We start from the raw sequence: 18,941 nt of genomic DNA, 5'->3' as shown, positions 1-18,941 counted from the left end.
TTGTGCTACTTTATTGATTTTATTTTATAAATTTTGAATAATATGCTTTTATTATTAAAAAAAAAAACAGATCCTACAATTTCAAACAGTCTACAAATTTTTTAACCATGTTATAGAAAGAAAAACAAAAAATTTAATATTACAAGAAGAAAAGAATATAAAATTTACGTTCTAAAATTGATCATACATAATCAAAACTAGAAATGTAATTTAAATAAAACAAATATTACTGAACACGCGATATTATAATATTCTTAAGTAATATTTTAAGGTCTTATACATAAGAAAGAAAAATATTTTTATTAATATTAAAAAATTTACAAACAATATTTTTGCAATAAATTTTTCAAATTATTTTGTATAATAAATCTTTATATTATCTCAGTATTTTATTTAATTTTTTTAAATATTTTAATTAAACATTTAATGTAAAATTAAACAATTTAAAAAATAAAAAGGCAGCTACTAAAATGCAGATCTAACATCAATTTGATTTATTTAACTATAGAATTTCAATTGCTAAATAAATCGAAATTAGCGTTAGATCTGCATTTTGGTAGATACGTAAAGAAATTAAAAAATTATTTATTAATAAAATAGCTCTTTAGAATTCGATTCTCTTATCGAAACATTTAAGAATTTCTGATTTAAACAAAATATTGTTTTATAGATTTTCATATGTTAGTTTGTAATATTACAAAATATTGCATGTATTAGAAATAATATTTTTTTGTTTTCCAGAACTGTTTTTCTTTAAAATTTTCATGTACCAACGTTTTAATCTTAAATTAAAAAACAAAAACTTAAATTTTGAAACTTTAATTAAATGATTTTATATTCGATTTTATTTTACCAATTTTTGTTAATTACCAAAAAAAAACAAAAAACTTATCTAGTAATTAGATTAGAAAATTAAAAAGTCACCAGTATAACAGTTCTTAGCAATTGTATACAAGTTGGTACAATATGTATTTCAAATATGGTTTTAAGTTTTATATACATATATTAAATTAAATACTATTGAAAATAGAATCAAAAAAAATTGAATCTTTTTTCATAACTGTAAAATAAACCCTATGAAGAGATTAAATTCTTCTTTAAAACTTAAAATTAAAAACGCTTAAAATTTAATTTTATTTAAAAATATGCTAAAATTTAAAAAAAAAAATTTATTATTATTATAACAATCTATTAAAATGAAATTAAAGCAATTTGTTTTTGTTTTTTATATTGTTCCTAATAACTCAAATGTTTCTGTTCATCATTACTATGTTCATCAGCGCTACAACTTGATCCACTTTGAATTGCTTTTATTACTTCTTCTTGTAAAGTTGATGGTGGATCTGATAAAAGATCCGTTGTCATAGATAACTGTCTTAATTTATTTGAAACAGCTGGTCTTAATTCAATTAATGAACAATGTTGATCAACCCAATGTAATGCAGTACGATGTAATTCTTCTAAACTAGCAGTTGAAACTGTTGTTGTAAATGAATTTAACAGTGGCTGAAATATTAAACCTAAAATCCAAAATTTCCAATTTTCTAATGTTCTCATTCTAACGTATTCATCAAATAATTGTTTAACTTTTTCAGTTCTTTGGCGTGATATTGGTGCACCATTAGCTGGTAATACAGAATGAAGTTGTGTAAGTGAGTTATTTAAAATATCACGATCGTTTCGTAATTTGTTGATTTTTTCACGCAATTCTTCACGTTCTGAACGTAATTGTCTAATATATTCTGCACCCTTTTGCAACATAGCAGCCTTACTTAATTTTGCATTAGAATTATGTTGTAATTGTGGAATTAAAGAGTGTAATAAATCAAAACCATTTTTAATATTATAACGACGTTTTTGTTCGGCATGAATATGACCAGCTCTTCTTTGATTTGATGAAGAAGATCCACCCGAACGATAAGATGGAGGAGATACTGGAGTAAAGTCTTGATCTGAAATATACGATTCAGGAGATAAACTAAGAACAGAATTAGATGGCGTTGTAGCTAAATTCATTGGTGCAATTGATGTTTTTAAAAGTGGTGAATTAGTTTGCAACACTAAATTTTGAGGTAATGAGTTCGATTTCATTGGAACAACTTCCATTTTTGGTTTTTGATACCCCATTAAACCTGATGGTGGTAAACTATTTGTTTTTGTAGTAGCTGTATTTATAGGAGAATTAGTTTTTGTTGGCTGTAAACTGTAAGAACTTGCTGAGGAGTTTGTTGGAGAAGAAGTTGAAGAACTATTATTATTTTTTAAAAGCTGTGCAAGTGTACTATTCAACATTGGCTCACTATTTGCATTTTGCAATGCCTCTGCTGAATCCATAATCTGCATATATGTATTTGCTAGATTCTGTTGCATTGAATTACTACGATTACGAGATCTTACAACTCCCCCTGGGGTTGCTGTACAAGTTTTAGGCACTAAAAAATTTTCTTCTCTCGTTTCTAATTGTTTTATAGAAGCATTTAGAGGTAGACTATTTGAACGGAAAGGCTCCTTCGGTGAATTGACTTGTTGCTGAACTTTTTTATTTATCATGAGCCCAGACTGTATATATCGATTAGAATTAAGTTTAGTTATTTCATTTTCATTTTGTACTTGCATTGGTGTAATCACTTGATTTGTAAATTGTAATGCTGGACAATTATTTTGCATTTGTTCTTGTGCTAAGGGAACAATATCTATTGAGTTGTTTTGCTGAAAATTTAGTATTGACAGCAAGTCAGACTGATTCACTTGCAACTTTGTTGAACATGGAGACGCATTATCAACTGCAATAACTTGAGGCACCGAGATATTTTTATTTATAGCAGATATGCTTTCACTATTTATTAATGGCACATTAATATCGGAATCTAATGAATAATTGTTTTGTTGAGGCACTAAAAAAAAAAATAATAAAATAAATTATGTTCGTTATCCACAAAATCCTTACCATTTGAAATTTGATATTGTGATGGCATAGGCTGATCAGCACTCATATGAAACACAGTTTGCGGTTGTTGCTGACGCTGCTGTTGCTGTGCTGTTGCTATGTCCTGCATATTAGTTAATTCAGCTACAATTTGTTGATATATGCTAGTTTGATGAGAAGTTGGTTGAGCTTTATCATAATTATGGGGTTCCCGTTTCCTAAACAGTCTTCCAACATTTGGTTTATTAATCCTACCATGTTTAACTTTATTTGATGGAAAATTACCATACTGATTTTGATTCTGAGCATTTATAAGAGGAAATGTTTTCATTAATAAATCTTCTTTTTGACTTGAAATATTATTTGGAATTTGAACTTGGTCTGAAAATTGAGTTGTTGGGTTTGTTACATTCGACTGAATATTAGGTATGTCGAAAAGATCCTGTTCCATTTTAGGATCTACTATTGAATCTGTTAGTAAAGGTGCAGCTGGATTTAAAGAATTTAATTGTTCTAAATCGTCTTCTACGTTACCAATAATTGCAGAAAAATCTTGGTAATCGTTATCAACACTTTTTAATAAATCTTCAGCACCTTCTTCAGGCACTGGAGGTAAAGCTCGTGCGTTTTGTAAAAGTTCTTGATAATGCAAATCTATGTCATCTAAATTAGGTTGAAGTGCTCCTAAATTTGGTTGTAAAAGATCAGCATTACTTGCATTTTTTGCAATTTCTCTGCGATCAGGAAAAGGAAAGGGTTCATTAATTGTAGAAAATAATATGTCACTCATATAAAAATCTTCAGTGAAAAAATAACGATCATCCGTCATGGAAAATTCCATCAAATCAAAATCACTTAAAGTATCGCTACAAGGCAAAACACCTTTAGCATTTGATATGAAATTTCGCCTCCATTTTCTATATTCAGCTTTGATAACATCTAAATGACGCTTCCAATATTTACCTATGATAAAAATTAATTAAAGATAAATAATTTTTAATGCAAATAACAAATCTTGTTATTTATTTTAAAATCAAACACTTGTTATATTTTCAATACTTTTTTATCAGATTAATTTGAAAAAAAAAGCAAACATATCTGATATTTAAAATAATTCGTATTTCAAAATTTTAAAGCATATTTACCTTCTAAGACAACACTTTGTGGATTGTTATGTATATCAACATCCAATGGTGAGGCAAATTGGCAAACTGGAGTCCTTCTTTTAAGTATGAATTGCATATGCCAACAACGCCAAATAACATTATTTAAGCGAATTTTATCTTTCCAACGTAATCGAACTCCTTTAAAATGATTCCATTTCGGTGAAGTTAATTTTTGCGAATAAGTCAAATTCATACATTTAAATAATTTGGTTAGAGATGTTTCAATTTCTAATGTTGAATTTGTTGTTTGTGCTCCACCAGCATAATTCAAGGCCTTTCTAGGAACATATAATTGTATATCACGGCATGTGTTTACTTGAACCTCTTGTGAACCTACAGTATTTGGATCATCCGGATCTGGCATTTTAACATCTGCAGGTTCGTCATCAACAACCTCTTCAGCTTCCTCAAAATGTGATACCATAAACTGACCAGAATGAATTGATTCTCTAGTAGTTTTTCGAATTGAAGATGGCCGTTCTGTAATCTGAAACGTCCTGCCTACGTTGTAAATATTATCGAATTCACTAGCCATTTTAAAAATCCCTTATTTTTTTTAATTTTCGTTTAAGGAGTCTTTTTTTTTTAATTTTTTTAATCCTAACCGTAGTATTATGCTAGACCCGTATTATTGAATTAAATTATTTTTTTTAGCTCTTCTTGATACCACGACCTCGACGGATGACATTTTCCTTTCTTTGATAATATTTTTGAAATGTTTTATTATTTTCATTTTTCATCAGCTGTTCTCAGAAGCCACTATAAAAGAAATTTCTAAACACTTCCCATACGTTATTTGAAATTAATACGTCAACTACACAACGAAACGCAATAAAATTTCTAATAATACAAAAATTCTATTATAGTTAATTTTATTTTCTTAATTAATTAAAAAATTTGTTAAAAATTTCTGTCTTAAATTGTTATTAAGAATGAATGAATATTTAACAAGAAATATCACATTTAAATTTCCATATGTTAAGACAAGTTCAGAAAATATGCAATAAAAAATTGTAAGTGTCTCTTAAAGTGAAATGTCAACTTTGATAACAATTTTCAATATTTCAAAATTCCGCGAAAAAAAGAAACTTCAGTGTTCAACAGCTGATTTATCTTATTTTATAAACATCAACTACTGGGACTTGCATATATTTGTACTTGGAAATTAATTTTGTTTTAAATTACACAAGTTTTCTTCAGAATGTGGCCACTTATTTTAACTTTTCTTAGAAGTAATGCCGTGTATATTACATTACCGGTAGCTGGGGTTATAGGTTTCATTGGATATAACTTGGAAAATCTTTTATCTAGCAAATATACACCTTATAGCAGTAAGTTGACTGAAATTGAATACTTTCAGCGAATATTCATATTATATAAAGCAAATATTTCTTTTATAATCAATAAGTAATAAAAATATTAATAAATGTATTCTATTTTAGAGTCCATACAAGAAAACCGGAATGAAAGACTAATGGAAGAAATAACCTCAGATCCACTTAAACATGAACGTTTAAAACTAAAGGAAAATGTATTAGGAAGAAATTTGTCACCTTCATTGCAAGAGAAATAAAAATGAAAAAAACGAAGAAAATGAAGCCTTTTTTGTGTAAATTCCAAGTGCTTTTAGTGTAAAATATTTGCACTTAAGTAGTTATTTAAATTTGAATATTTAAAATTTTTGTTAATAAAATAATATGTTAAAGTAGAAAAACGAACAAAACAAATTAATCTTGTAAAATATTGTGACTGAAATTGAAAAAAAAAAGTTGTTAATGAAATGAGTAAATTTTCAATTTATTAAAATTTTATAAAAATATAAATAGAAACTGCGAATGTGGGAAAAATATTAGAAAAGCGAATATAAAAAACTATGAAGGAAATCAGATAAGGTGTTAGACGGTTGCGTTTCATAGCCCCAGTGGCCTAATGGATAAGGCATCGGCCTCCTAAGCCGGGGATTGTGGGTTCGAGTCCCATCTGGGGTAAAGTAAAAATAATTTTTTTTTACAAACTCAAAAAAAAAAAATTATTTAGGAAGACTTTTCAAGAATGTGTTTTTTTTTCGTAATTAATTTAAAAAAAGCAAAATACTTATTTATTATAAGAAATACTAATTTATTAGAAATATACATATTTATTATAAGATGAATTCGTAATTATTGTTAAATTAGATTTAACTAACAAAAAAAATTCTTTATGCATCCCTTGCGGGGATCGAACCCGCGACCTTTGGATTAGAAGTCCAACGCGCTATCCTCTGCGCCAAAGGGACATATACAAACACATGGGTAAAGACGCATTTTCAATATGGGCTCTTTCTTGATCGTAAATATCGTAAAATATTTTTTAAAAAATTTACCTTGCATTCTATTAAAATCGAAATAAAGTTGTGTATTAGACATTAGAATATCTAAAAAATATATATGATTAACTCAATAACATTACAAATAAATATTTACTTTACATAAAACGTAGAAAGAAAGAAATTTGTCTCACCTTAACAGAAGATTAGAATTAACAATTATGTGTTAGAACTTAATTATGTAAAGCAATTAGTAAGAACATACGCATTGGCAATATTGCTCGTACCCTAAAAGTTTTTATTTATTTCGTTTTTTCTAAATACCTTCTAAATGTTATGTGTTCATATTATGATAAAAAATTTATGACTAATTTAAAACTTATTAAATTTATGATTGAATAATAACTTATTTCTAAACTGTAGCTTATTAAAAACCGTATTACTGCAATATGGAACCAAAAAAATATGGAGGTGTATGCAGAAACCAAAACAACATAAGAATTCTTTGAAGAATTTAATCATGTAACACAATTTGCGAATTTTTGAGAATTATGAAAATAAAATGAACAAAATTACTGAACCTATGTAAGTAAAAGTTGAATAACTTGTGGTTTTCACCATAAAACTCTTCATAAAATGTTATTTTATTAGACACAAACTTAAGTGTGCTGTAGTTAATGCTCTTTATTCAGCATTTAATTAATATTACTAAATAAAAGGTATTGATGACCGTTTCATCTACCATGAACTAAATTTACCATGTTTTACTAATTCCATTTTGTCATTAACGAAGATGTGTATTTCAAGTTCTAAAATTTAAAGTTCAAATTATACAACTAAGTTCACAAATAAAAGCGAATTAGAAAAATGTTGTCTGAATGTCTATATTGTACTTATTCGTAGTAGAATTTATAGCCTCGGTAGCGCAGTAGGTAGCGCGTAAGTCTCATAATCTTAAGGTCGTGAGTTCGATCCTCACCCGGGGCAAATTTTTTTTTTTTAATATTTTTTATAAAAATCAGTTTATTTCAATTATTCCTTGTTGATAATACGAAATTGATTTAGAAGGAATAAATAATTAATAACTATTTGAAATTCACAATTTTGAATATAATTTTGAAAATTTTAAATTTACTACCTTTGAATGAATTTTAATGAATCTGTTGATGGGCATTTTTTAGCAAATATGTACATAGTTTCCGTGTTTAATTAAGTAGGAACATTTTAAATGCAAGAAATCCTAGAGTTTGTTTGAATTACTGTAAACTGTCCATACTATATTTCCAAAGCACAGTGATGTGTTTAAAACGGCTCAATTGAAATTTTTCTAAAGGTAATAAAATTTGGTATGTTCTTAATATATAAACATTATTTATATTCTAATAATTTCTAGATTATATTTTGGGTTATTAGGTAATTGATTTATATTATATCTATTTTAGATTCTTACTGCTCTTCAAATTAGCATTTGAAGAATTTTATAAAAAAAAAAAAATAAGAAAAATTTTTAAAAAAAATTTGCCCCGGGTGAGGATCGAACTCACGACCTTAAGATTATGAGACTTACGCGCTACCTACTGCGCTACCGAGGCTATATATTCAAAACTCCATTTGTTTGTTTTGTTTATCCTTTTAATAATTTCTGTTGTACAAACTACAAAATCATTATAATGTCATTAAATCACTATTCCTTAATAGTACATACAATTTTAAACCTACAGTTTACCGATAATCTATAATTATATAGTCTATTAAATAATTTTTTTCACGTACAATGTATCATACATAATTATAATCCATGCATAATTTATAAAATATGAAACCAGGCTAAAATTTTTCAAAAATTTTTAATAAATAAAATAATAAGTTCATTTACCTTCCCTGTTTTTCATTAAAGTTATTTAAAATGTACAAGTAAGTATAATATTCAAGAATTTCAAAGGAATTGAAGCGGAAGTTAGTAATTACTTAAAATAAAATATTTCAAATTACATTCTAAGAATAAAAGCTTAAACAAAAATGTGGGTAATTTAATTATGAACTTTTACACATGTATATATATATGTATATACAAACATTTACATTTATTTAACATAATATGCAACATACCTCAACATTATTGTTTTAAATTCACATACCCACCACATATTATCAGGTATGTCCGAATAAAATAATATTTTTATTTATTTTTAAAAAATCAGCAATATTTTATCATATTATTAAAATTTATATGAAATGTCTAATGAACCTTCTTAATATTTTTTTTTTTGATTTCAGCATAAAATATTGAAGGTGTATTATTATTCCTTATACATAATTATTTTAAATGAATCATGCAGGGCTAATAAGAACGTATGTAAGACAAAAAATATTTAACTAAAAAAAATGAATTGTTTTGAATATTCGTCAGACAGATTTTTTTCAATCCAATTTTTATTTCCCCCGCAAAGTACTTCTAGATCTGAAATGAAGTTTTAAGAATTATATTAAAATTAAATCTATTTTATTTCTGTTCTTAAGCAAACAATAAAATTTATTAACAAACAGTTTGGCTTTGATTTTCTATATTTCGTAAATTTCTAACAATTTTGGAATTACAGTAGAAATCGGTTATTGGGTACACTCAAGGGACCAAAAAAAATGAACGTTATAAACGATTTTTACTATATTTAGAAATTAGGGCAAACTACGTACAGGTATACCACTTTTTTCGGATGCAATAACGAAAAATATTTGGCAGCTTTCGGTATATATTGGAATAGTCTATATAGAAATGTAAGATTTAAGTGATGCTAATTAATTATGTATCTAGTCCAATAAACTAGAAGTAGTTTTTACTTTAATAATTTTATGTTTCTTAACAATTAAAATGATTACTCAGCTTTTACAAGCCAATAATTATATTCAAAAAAATATCGCCAAAATATCGCCATTATTTAGAGTCCTTTGTATACAATTAAAGTAAATAAAGGGGTATAGCAAACTTCGTACATAGGTACATAATAAAAACGAAAATAAAAAAGCTTTTTCTTTTGCACTTTGGCCACAATTTTGTAAAAATGGAAAAACGTGTTGGCGGATGTTATTGTATTTTTTTTTTTTTTGTTTTGACATTTTTAAATGGGGTGTGTGACGGCAACGTTCTTTCTATTTTTATTATTTTTATTTGTTTATTATTATTTTTTTCTTATTCTATATGTGCTTATGGATATATTTATAAGTATAGTAAAATTTCGCCAAATTGTTCTTAATTTGTAATCATTAAGATGCAATGACGACAGCTAGGCTATAGCTGTTTATAAAATGTTTTTTTTTTTTATATTGTTATTCTTCAATTAAATTCAATGAAAAAATAATTTATACATAAATATACAAATTTCTAAATAAGTATGTATGTATGCAGGTATATAATTTTATAGTTTTACATAAAAATAAGAATAAAAATTTAAATAATTTGAAAATAATTTTACAAATTCATTGGCTTAATAATTTATGTACATAATTATACCTATATGCTCTCACTCTAGTGACTAAATATTGTACTATCAAATTTATTTTAAATTATATATACATGTATATATGTATAACAAATTATTTATAAACTGATGATGGTTATAAGTATGTAGGTATGGTAATTAATATATGTATGTATAAAATGAACACACCTCCTATAAATTTGGGGGCTTGTTTTTATAAATATTTTTATTGGCTACTTTTTCTTTTGTCTATCATTTTTCTAATATTTTAAAATTTTATTTATGGTTTCATTGCCATCACATACAAAGAAGATTTATTTTTATTTTTTTGCATTAAAATTTTTTTTTTTAGTATCTATAGGTAATTATAAATTAATGTAAATATAGTAAATGTATATACAATTAGTACTCTTTCAATTTTTGCATATATACGAGTATGTATATGTACGTAAATTTCTGCATGAAATGTTAATTATTTCCTGGTTAACATTTGAAAAACAAAAACTCAATATTTTTTTCATGTTAAATAAATTAGGTGCTAATTAAAATATATTGTGAATAATTTCATAAAATAATATTTAAATAAACATAAGTAAAAAAAAAATATAATTCACAATACGTAAGTTCCAAATAGAGTTCTAATTTCTAACAATAACTTTAACATCTAACTTTTAAAAAGTACCGCGATTGACGTGATTGACAAGTACAGTCTGTGATGACGTGGCAAATAAAGTAATTATAGCAAAGTCACATAATTCATTTTGCAAACCAAAAAAAAATTTTGCAATGTCGCATGAGCCAAATTGTTCATATAATCTTTTTGATTTGAATCCACTGACAATGTGACAAATAAGTGATTATATATATGTATGTATATGGCATAAAATAAAAATTATGATCGCATCTGTAATTTATGAGAAATGTTTTGTTTCTCCCAAAAAGAAAATCATTAAATTTGTTTTTCATATCTGCAATTTTATTTGTCGTGTCACGCACCACCCAACAACTCTCGCTTGTCCTTAAAAAATTAATATAAATTTTTACAAATTCATACATATACATATATAAAATTAAAACGATTAAAAAATTGTATACACTGAAAATTACAAAGATTCAAAATTGAAACTACTGTTGAAAAAGTGACTGATTTTAGGTCGGAAATTTTTTTGGTAGTCAAGAGAAATATTTAAAAATTGTTCTAGATATTGTTTTTCTGCCTTGAAGTTGATTTCCATTTCATATTGAAATCTTTCGAAAATTACATTTTTATTTCGAAAAAATATGGCAAGATTCGAAACTCATGATAAATGTAAATGAATGCGCATATTTGCACTCCCTTTGGGACAGAATATATCAGTATTGTTCGGTTATTCATTTCTTATCTGGGTAATAAAAATTACATGTGGGCAAAAAGTGCAATGCGTATAAATTGAGTTTTGCTCTTAAATGAATGTTGCAAATTTTGTTCTTTCTAATTTCAATATTGCCATTAACGAGCAATGCACTTTTAAAGGTTAATAATTTTCTAAAACAAGCCGGTCATAAAGTACAGTTTTATAATAGCAATTATCAATTATGGGTTTTTGCCATTTCACTTATACTTGCAAAATTCGCGTTTTTTTTTTTTTTTTGGGAAAATATGCTGAAATTGTCTAACTTATAAATTTTTTATTTCACGTCACCGTTATTTTTCCTTTTGTTTTTTAATTGAAATATATTCTTTTTTAATTCAAATAAGTTTTGAATCTTGTATTCTTCTTCTTCTTACTACAATTATATTACATATATGTTATTGAAAACCGCACTAATTGAAGTAAATTAAACATGACGTTTATTAAAAATTTAAAAAAAAAACATGTTTTTCAAAGAAAATAAAAGAGGAAAAATAAAAATCAAAGATTTTTTTTATTTAAGAATTTATTCAATTTTTTTTTTTTTATTTCAAGAGGGAAGTTTTTCTAAGGTAAATGAAAATATTTTCAATTATTTTATTGTTTATTTATTTATTTATTTATTTATTTATTTATTGCCAGGACGTATTAGATTGTACATTTTTACTACAAATATTTTTTAAGAGTTCATACATTTTTAGTATTTACAGCTTTATATAATTTTTGTTTCTTAAGACTAAGATTTTTTTTATTAATTTCAATGTAAAGGAAAACGGCAAGAAAAAACCTTTTGAAAATTTTAAGATAAAATACTTAAAAATAAAGACTTATACGCTACATTTTTCCTATATATAAAACCTAGATTATTTTCAAACTAAATTTTTTAAAGTACTTATATCTATTAATTAACCCTATTTTTGTCTAACATTACTATTCTACTAATTCTCTTATTAAAGGATTGCTAGAATTGTAACACGACTCCTGGAAGGTATACATCATTTTATCAATTTGCTCGAAAACAGAATGTGTTTTGGCCATTTCGTGTAATCTTCGAGTCGAAAAATAAAAAGGTTTGTTTAGAATTAATTTCAAAATTTTATTTTGCTTCCTTTGAAGCAACATTAAATTCGTTTTCGCAGCTGAACTCCATACTGGAAGACCATACAAAAGGATTCCCTGAAAAACCCCTTTAAATATTAATATTTTATTTTCTATATTCAGCAAAGATTTCCTATTAATAACTGGATAAAGTATTTTTATAAACAGATCCAATTTGTTGACAGTCCTTGCGACATGTGATTTAAAAAGTAATTTTTTATCGAGATGAATCCCCAGATAAGTGATATGATCCCTTTCCCATTCTATCTGGTTTCCATCCAAGGTAAGAACACGGTTCGGGAGAAAACGTTGTTTTCTTCTCCTAGTGAAGAAAATAGCCTTTGTCTTCGAGCCATTTATCTTTATTTTCCACCTGAAAAGGAAATTCCTTATTTCTAGAAATCCATTTTCAAGATGATTTATTATTTCAGTGGGATCTTTGGAGGCTGTCAATAAAGCCGTATCATCCGCATAGAGTCCTAGTCTACAGTTTTGTGGTTTCGGCATGTCAGCTACAAATATGTTGTAAAGTAATGGAGATAACACAGAACCCTGGGGCACTCCGGCGGTGATAATTGTTGTCTCAGACTTTGTAGCTCCAATTCTGACTGAAAAGGATCTATTAGATAAAAAACTCAATATTATTTTGACGATGTATGATGGAAATCCCATTTCGAAGAGCTTATGTATTAAACCATCGTGCCATACAGAATCAAATGCCTTTTCGATGTCAAGTGTGATCATTCCAATTGAATTTTTCATTTCAAGCTCAGATTTTACAATGTTCTTAATCCTGCAAACTTGATGAGACGTTGAATGGTTTTTTCTAAATCCGAATTGCTCATCAGGCAGAAAATTCGTTCGAATTACAATTTGCTCAAGACGTTGCTTAATGATTTTTTCAAAAATTTTTCCTATAGTATTCAAAAGACTAATTGGGCGATATCCTTCTACTTGGGTTTGATTCTTACCTTTCTTTGGGACGCAGATTACTATGGCATCTTTCCATATTTTAGGGAAATATCCTAATTCCAGACAGCTATTGAAAATCCCTGCCAAAAATTTATAACTTGTCCTTGGCAAGTTCCTCAATACAATGTTTGGTATACCGTCATTACCCGGTGCTTTTTTGATTTTCAATTTTGTAACTATATCTATAATTTCATTTATAGAAATCAAAGAATAGTCCGTAATTGCCAGTGATCGTAATCCGTCAACTGAACGTTGAACTGCATCCACTGTTAGAACATCGCTGTAATTATCAGTCAGAGAACTTTGACTTGCAAAGAAATCTGCTAATGCATTAGCCTTTTCTAAATCGGTAGTTAAGGTAGAATTGTTATAGGAAATAGCTGGCATTCTAGTCTTTCTTTTTTTGAGTATTTTACACAAATTGTAAAAAGGTTTCGAAGCTCTGTCTAGTGAGGACAAATATTGATTCCATGCCCGATTTCTGGATTCTTTAATTTCCATCTTAACTATACGATCATAAAATCTGTACAACATTTTATGACTGTAACACCTTGTTCTTTGCCAGCGTCGTCTTTCTGCATTTCTTAGGGATATTATAAGCTTAGTACGCTCTGACAGTCTCATCAAATAATCATGATCCGATATAGTTTGTCGAGGAACAACTTTATCAATAGTGTCCCTCAAACATTCATGAAATTTAACAACTGAATCCTCAATTTGTTCCTTGGTAATTGGTTTTGTCGCAAAATTTGTACCAGATATAGCCCGATTAAAAACCTTTCCAAATTGTTTCCAATTGGTCCTTCTTAATAAAAATCTTTTTGGTTTTTCAATAATTTGTGCTACTCGATTAGCGGTAAATAATACAGGCAAATGGTCTGAATTTAGTTCGTTGACGGTATAAGGAGCTGTAATATAATTAGGGATGTTACAAAGAACAAGATCCAGAGTTGATGGTTTCTGTCTTACCGACGTGGGCACATAAGTTGGAGTCGCAGGAAATAATAAGCTAAAATTGCTATTAAATAATTTCTCATTTAAAATTTTACCCCAAATATTATTCTTTACACAATTCCATGTTACATGCCTGCAATTAAAGTCGCCCGCAATTATATAGTTGCCAGTTAATTTGTTAAAAACTTCCAAATCTTTTTTGAAGCTGTTTAGTTTTTCTTTGTTACTATTACCACCTGAAAAATATGCACCTATAAAGTCAATATGCATTGTACCCGTATCTACCCTAACAGAAATTGTTTCAAATATTTTTGTTCTAACCTGTGGCAAAATTTCATGTTTAATATATTTTTTTATCATTATGGCAACCCCTCCCGCTCTTCCAGAAGTCCTATTACAACAATACATATCATAAACAGAATCAACAACAATTGATTCTCTTAACCAAGTCTCTGTTATAATTATAACATCAGCATCATATTTTCTTAAAAAATTTAAAAATTCAATTTTTTTGTTGACAATGCTTCTAGCATTCCAACAAACTATTTTTAAGTTCTGAATATTATTATTTAACATTACTGAATAAATATTTCAAGGTTAGTTCTGTTAAAACATTAAATTGCTCTATTTTATTCTGACAATCTCTCAATCTAGTTAAAAGTTCTTGAGAGAGAGTCAATAACTCTGAGTAAGTAAAGAGATCATTATTTGTACTATTGTTAGTAAGATTAGTATTATTATTACAACTAGAGTTGTTGTGAAAATTAACATTGTTATTATTATATAAATTATTTGAACTAGGAAAATTATTATAATTATTGTTTGCAATACTTGCGTATGATACTGAATTAACAGTTCTGTTACTCTTGTTGGTGAAGTTTGATTGTTGATTATTTGTTCTCAAAGTTGATGAGAGAATTGGAAAGTGATGCGTGTCGCTAATGTTAATATTGTTATTGAAATTTAATTGATGAGAACGATTTTTGTTTTGCTTTTTATTATTTCTTTCTCGAATGGATTGCATTATATTTTCATACTTAATTCTTTCTGGACATTGGAGAAAATTACTTTTGTGTTGACCTTTGCAATTTGCACATTTCAGTTTTTGTTCGTCGGTCGGTTTGCTCATTTCTGGGCATTCGGAAGTTTTATGTTTACAAGCACATATACCGCAGACAGTACTTAGATGGCAGTAATTAGCACCATGACCAAGTGTTTGACAGTTAAAGCACATGACGTGGCCTTTGTGTTTTTTACTAAAATATTCCCATTTTACAATTCTGTGAAATATAGCTTTGATTTTTGTGCGGATTTCTTTTAAAGTAATGCTGTTTCTTTTTATGTAAATCAAAAAATTTTGTTGGCAATAATATCGCTCAGTTTTCATTTGCATTGCTTTAACATCAAAACATTCAATTTTAAGATTTTGTAGTTCGTTTAGTAAATCATCACTTTGTATTGAGTTATCCAATCCGTATAATACTAATTTAATTGGCTTATTTAAACGATTTTGATGTGTAAAAAATTTCCATTTATTTGTATCATCTTTCACACTAGAGTTATAGTTAACAAGTGCTTTATATAAAAAATCAAATTCTTCCAGAGTGTTTACAAGAATTTTTGTGCTTATACTGCAATTTTTAATTGTGTAGTTTTTAATACCTAGTTGTGCCATGTGGTCACGAATTTCGGTATTTGATTTACCAGTAATGTTCACTGGCGGTGGCTTGTGTTGCTTTGGAGTAAAATCTGCAACAGCTTCATTTTCATCATCTGAAAGCTGACTCAATGGACCAAATCTGTTGTTAGAATCCATTTTGGTGTGTTTAACGTGGAGACGGCTTTCACCGTCATCCGACAGGCAATCAGCGTTTCTTTTATTTGAAATGATGTTGTTTTTAATATTTTAGATTAATGTTTTAAAATTTCAAAGTTAAAATTTCAATTCACTAAGTTTATATGTATATAGAACAGTTATATTACAAGAAAGTAAAAAACAGTTGAAAATTATTAATTAATCAGTATTGGTGTTGATAATCTCAGTACTAGATAGAGAATATTATTTTATTGTAATTTTCATTGAAATTGATTAAAACATTTGTTTATTTATTGACATTAGTTTGTTTTCTGTTTTTTTTTTTTTTTTTAACAAATTATAACATTTAAATTGTTTTGGCAACTCACGCGTATATTACTTAAAAATCGTACTATATTCATACATACATACTAACATATATAATTATTTATTTCTGATTTAAATTGTATAACATATGTGTATATTAAATTGAAATTCAAGATCATATAAGAAATTGACGTGTTTTGCAAATAAAATAATAAAATTTATTAAAAATTTACATTTAAAAATTTAAATTTTAAAATTTAATATGAATTTATGTAAGGTTCATAACTTTGATAAAATTTCAAAATATTTTAAATCCTACACAACTATACCAAAATGCAGGTCTGACATATTGACGTTAGCTTGAGAATAATTAAAACTATTTGATCTGCATTTTGGTAGACACCCTAATATTTACTGGGAAAAATCAGAATTCGATTTCACTGCGAATCAAAGTGAAACTTGTAAAATTCATTAGATTTTCCTACACTATGTACAAACACACGATTTATTTTAGTATACGCTATATACTATAGGGTTGCTCCTCTTGCAAAAGAACCCTGAATTTGAAATTTTATTTATAACAATACATTGTAATTCCAGCTCAAAAACAAATTTAATCATTAATTATATCCATAAATTTCTATTTAATTTGAACAATATCAACAGCAATAAGCAATAATAAATTAAAATAAAATATTTTCCATAATATTTCATCTATTTTTAATTTTTTTTTTTAAATCAGTCATATCGAACCTTGTTGCATACATTTTCATTATTGCCCTATACTTAATTGCTTTAATAACAAATTTAATTTCATTTTCAAGATTTAGGTATTCTATATAATACAAGGGATTAAAATTTCCAATGTGATGACATTATGTACAAGTTTTTTTTTTGTATTTTGCCCCCTGATATGAAAATAATTCTTTACTAGTTTTAATTAGTATTTTCTTACTAATGCATGTGTATATAGAAAGTACAAAATAATTATTTTTTTTTTATCTATCTATTTCTGTATAATAATTTTTTATATCACATATGTATGTAATCGAGAATAATACGAATGTGTAATATAAAATTGCATAATCGAATGATTTCGAATTAAAAGAATTTAATTTATTGTAAGTATATGAATCTACATACTATGTAAAAAGTATGTAAAAAAAAACCATCCCATATATTAAAAACTCTTTATAAAAAAATTTTTATTTCTAATCTTATTTATTCTAAAACTGTGCAGCAAAAAAAAAACTTAAATACCAAAGCGAAAATACAATAATATTTACTTTTAGTTTTAAAAAAATTGTCATATTAATAATTAATATTTATTTATACATATGTATATGTATATATAAAGAAGCAAATTAATAAAATTTCTAGTTTGGTCATACTCAAATGAAGATAATAATTATTGAACATTATTAACTACATATGTAAGTCTGTATACTCAGTTAAATGCGCATTTAATTTGTACATCAAACTCGAATTATTAATAATATTAAAGCATAATTAATTAACATACAAAAAATACACACCAGATAGAGCCACGAACTACCATAGGTTAATGTATTATAAAAAATAATAATAAATTATAGCGCAATTATTTAAGCGCCATCTATCATATACATAGTTTTCTATTCACATAATAATTAACTAGCAAATTATTTTTGACAATTCAATAAAAAATTATTATAATACAATAGTTTAATAAATTTGTTTTTTTAATTAAATATTGAAAATTAATATTAAAAAATGTCTTGCAAGTAATTGAAACAATGACAATATTTAAATCAATATTTTTCTTAGATCGCAAATTTAATGTTTATATGTATGTACATATATTATGTATGATATTTATGACAAAAATAAGTCCCATAGGTACAGAACACTTAATGACAATATTTTTTTTTTACAAAAAACAAAAGAGTAAGCTTACTCATGTGATATTTCCTGAATTATCTTATTTACAATTTTATTTAATATGAAAATTTCTTTATAGACTAACTACCCTTAAACTTTGTTAAATTAGAATATAAACTTTTTTTTAAAAAAAAAAATATTACTATTAAGTTATTTACACAATATTTATTTTTCACTTCCTCGAAGACATGATCAGCGTCACTAGTTGTTCAAATTAATGATGCACTTGATTTCTTTATACAAAATGTTATTTTGCTTAAATGTAATTTCTTTTGTTTACCAAATAATAAAACACGATAAAAATTTATATATGTATGTAGGTACATATTATGTTATACTAATACCTGTATATGTACTTATATTATTTAAATTATTACAAATATATTAGATGCTTGCAAAAATTTAAATAAAAAAATTGTAAAATTTGAAAAAAAAATAAAATTACATGTTTTATAAAATTGCCTTCTTTCTTCAATATGGTCTTCAATTGTTTTTTAAAAATTTGGGCTAATTGACATCAAATACGTCAAATATGTATACAAAATTGGGTATGAATAAGTTTACTGTGTACTGTTTTGATTAAGAATTTTCTGACAAGCAAACCTAAAAAT

The 18,941-nt window shown here is 26.3% G+C and overlaps 2 protein-coding genes and 4 non-coding genes across 7 annotated transcripts; 3 read left to right on the top strand and 3 right to left on the bottom strand.

Annotated features, from left to right (window-relative positions):
• Positions 1-705: 705 nt before the first annotated feature.
• On the bottom strand, positions 706-18,532 carry LOC129607192 (carbohydrate-responsive element-binding protein). 2 transcript variants are annotated; one of them, XM_055517984.1, is made up of 4 exons: positions 18,489-18,532; positions 4,072-4,851; positions 2,948-3,889; positions 706-2,894 (listed from the first exon to the last, which is right to left on the bottom strand). In XM_055517984.1, exons 2-4 carry the CDS (start codon positions 4,625-4,627, stop codon positions 1,237-1,239), a joined length of 3,156 nt encoding a protein of 1,051 aa, XP_055373959.1. In that variant the 5' UTR covers positions 4,628-4,851; positions 18,489-18,532; the 3' UTR covers positions 706-1,236. The 2 variants fall into 2 exon arrangements, with proteins under 2 accessions (XP_055373959.1, XP_055373958.1); XM_055517983.1 differs by lacking the exon at positions 18,489-18,532 and adding an exon at positions 18,347-18,456 and having other exon boundaries at positions 4,072-4,873.
• On the top strand, positions 5,174-5,682 carry LOC129607194 (small integral membrane protein 12). Its single transcript, XM_055517986.1, has 2 exons — positions 5,174-5,423; positions 5,535-5,682. The coding sequence occupies exons 1-2, from the start codon at positions 5,294-5,296 to the stop codon at positions 5,663-5,665; spliced, it is 261 nt and encodes an 86-aa protein (XP_055373961.1). The 5' UTR covers positions 5,174-5,293; the 3' UTR covers positions 5,666-5,682.
• On the top strand, positions 6,008-6,080 carry Trnar-ccu (transfer RNA arginine (anticodon CCU)). The gene has a single exon. It is a non-coding gene; the product is annotated as a tRNA-Arg (tRNA).
• On the bottom strand, positions 6,295-6,367 carry Trnar-ucu (transfer RNA arginine (anticodon UCU)). The gene has a single exon. It is a non-coding gene; the product is annotated as a tRNA-Arg (tRNA).
• On the top strand, positions 7,312-7,384 carry Trnam-cau (transfer RNA methionine (anticodon CAU)). Its single transcript has one exon. It is a non-coding gene; the product is annotated as a tRNA-Met (tRNA).
• Trnam-cau (transfer RNA methionine (anticodon CAU)) lies at positions 7,917-7,989 on the bottom strand. Its single transcript has one exon. It is a non-coding gene; the product is annotated as a tRNA-Met (tRNA).
• Positions 18,533-18,941: the final 409 nt, after the last annotated feature.

This window comes from Condylostylus longicornis, unplaced genomic scaffold, assembly GCF_029603195.1.
Source record: "Condylostylus longicornis isolate FDR11 unplaced genomic scaffold, ASM2960319v2 ptg000027l, whole genome shotgun sequence".
Classification (NCBI taxonomy): domain Eukaryota; kingdom Metazoa; phylum Arthropoda; class Insecta; order Diptera; family Dolichopodidae; genus Condylostylus; species Condylostylus longicornis.
The sequence above is the reverse complement of the archived record's forward strand: the minus strand, read 5'-3'. Positions and strand labels throughout refer to the sequence as shown.

Bases quoted from the DNA above. Each gene is read 5' to 3' on its own strand.
- LOC129607192 (XM_055517984.1), bottom strand. From the start codon at position 4,627: ATGGCTAGTGAATTCGATAATATTTACAACGTAGGCAGGACGTTTCAG. The intron at 3,890-4,071 runs GTAAATATGCTT...TTTTTATCATAG, and splicing joins ACAAAGTGTTGTCTTAGAAG to GTAAATATTGGAAGCGTCAT. The intron at 2,895-2,947 runs GTAAGGATTTTG...TTTTTTTTTTAG, and splicing joins ACAATATCAAATTTCAAATG to TGCCTCAACAAAACAATTAT.
- LOC129607194 (XM_055517986.1), top strand. From the start codon at position 5,294: ATGTGGCCACTTATTTTAACTTTTCTTAGAAGTAATGCCGTGTATATT. The intron at 5,424-5,534 runs GTAAGTTGACTG...ATTCTATTTTAG, and splicing joins CAAATATACACCTTATAGCA to AGTCCATACAAGAAAACCGG.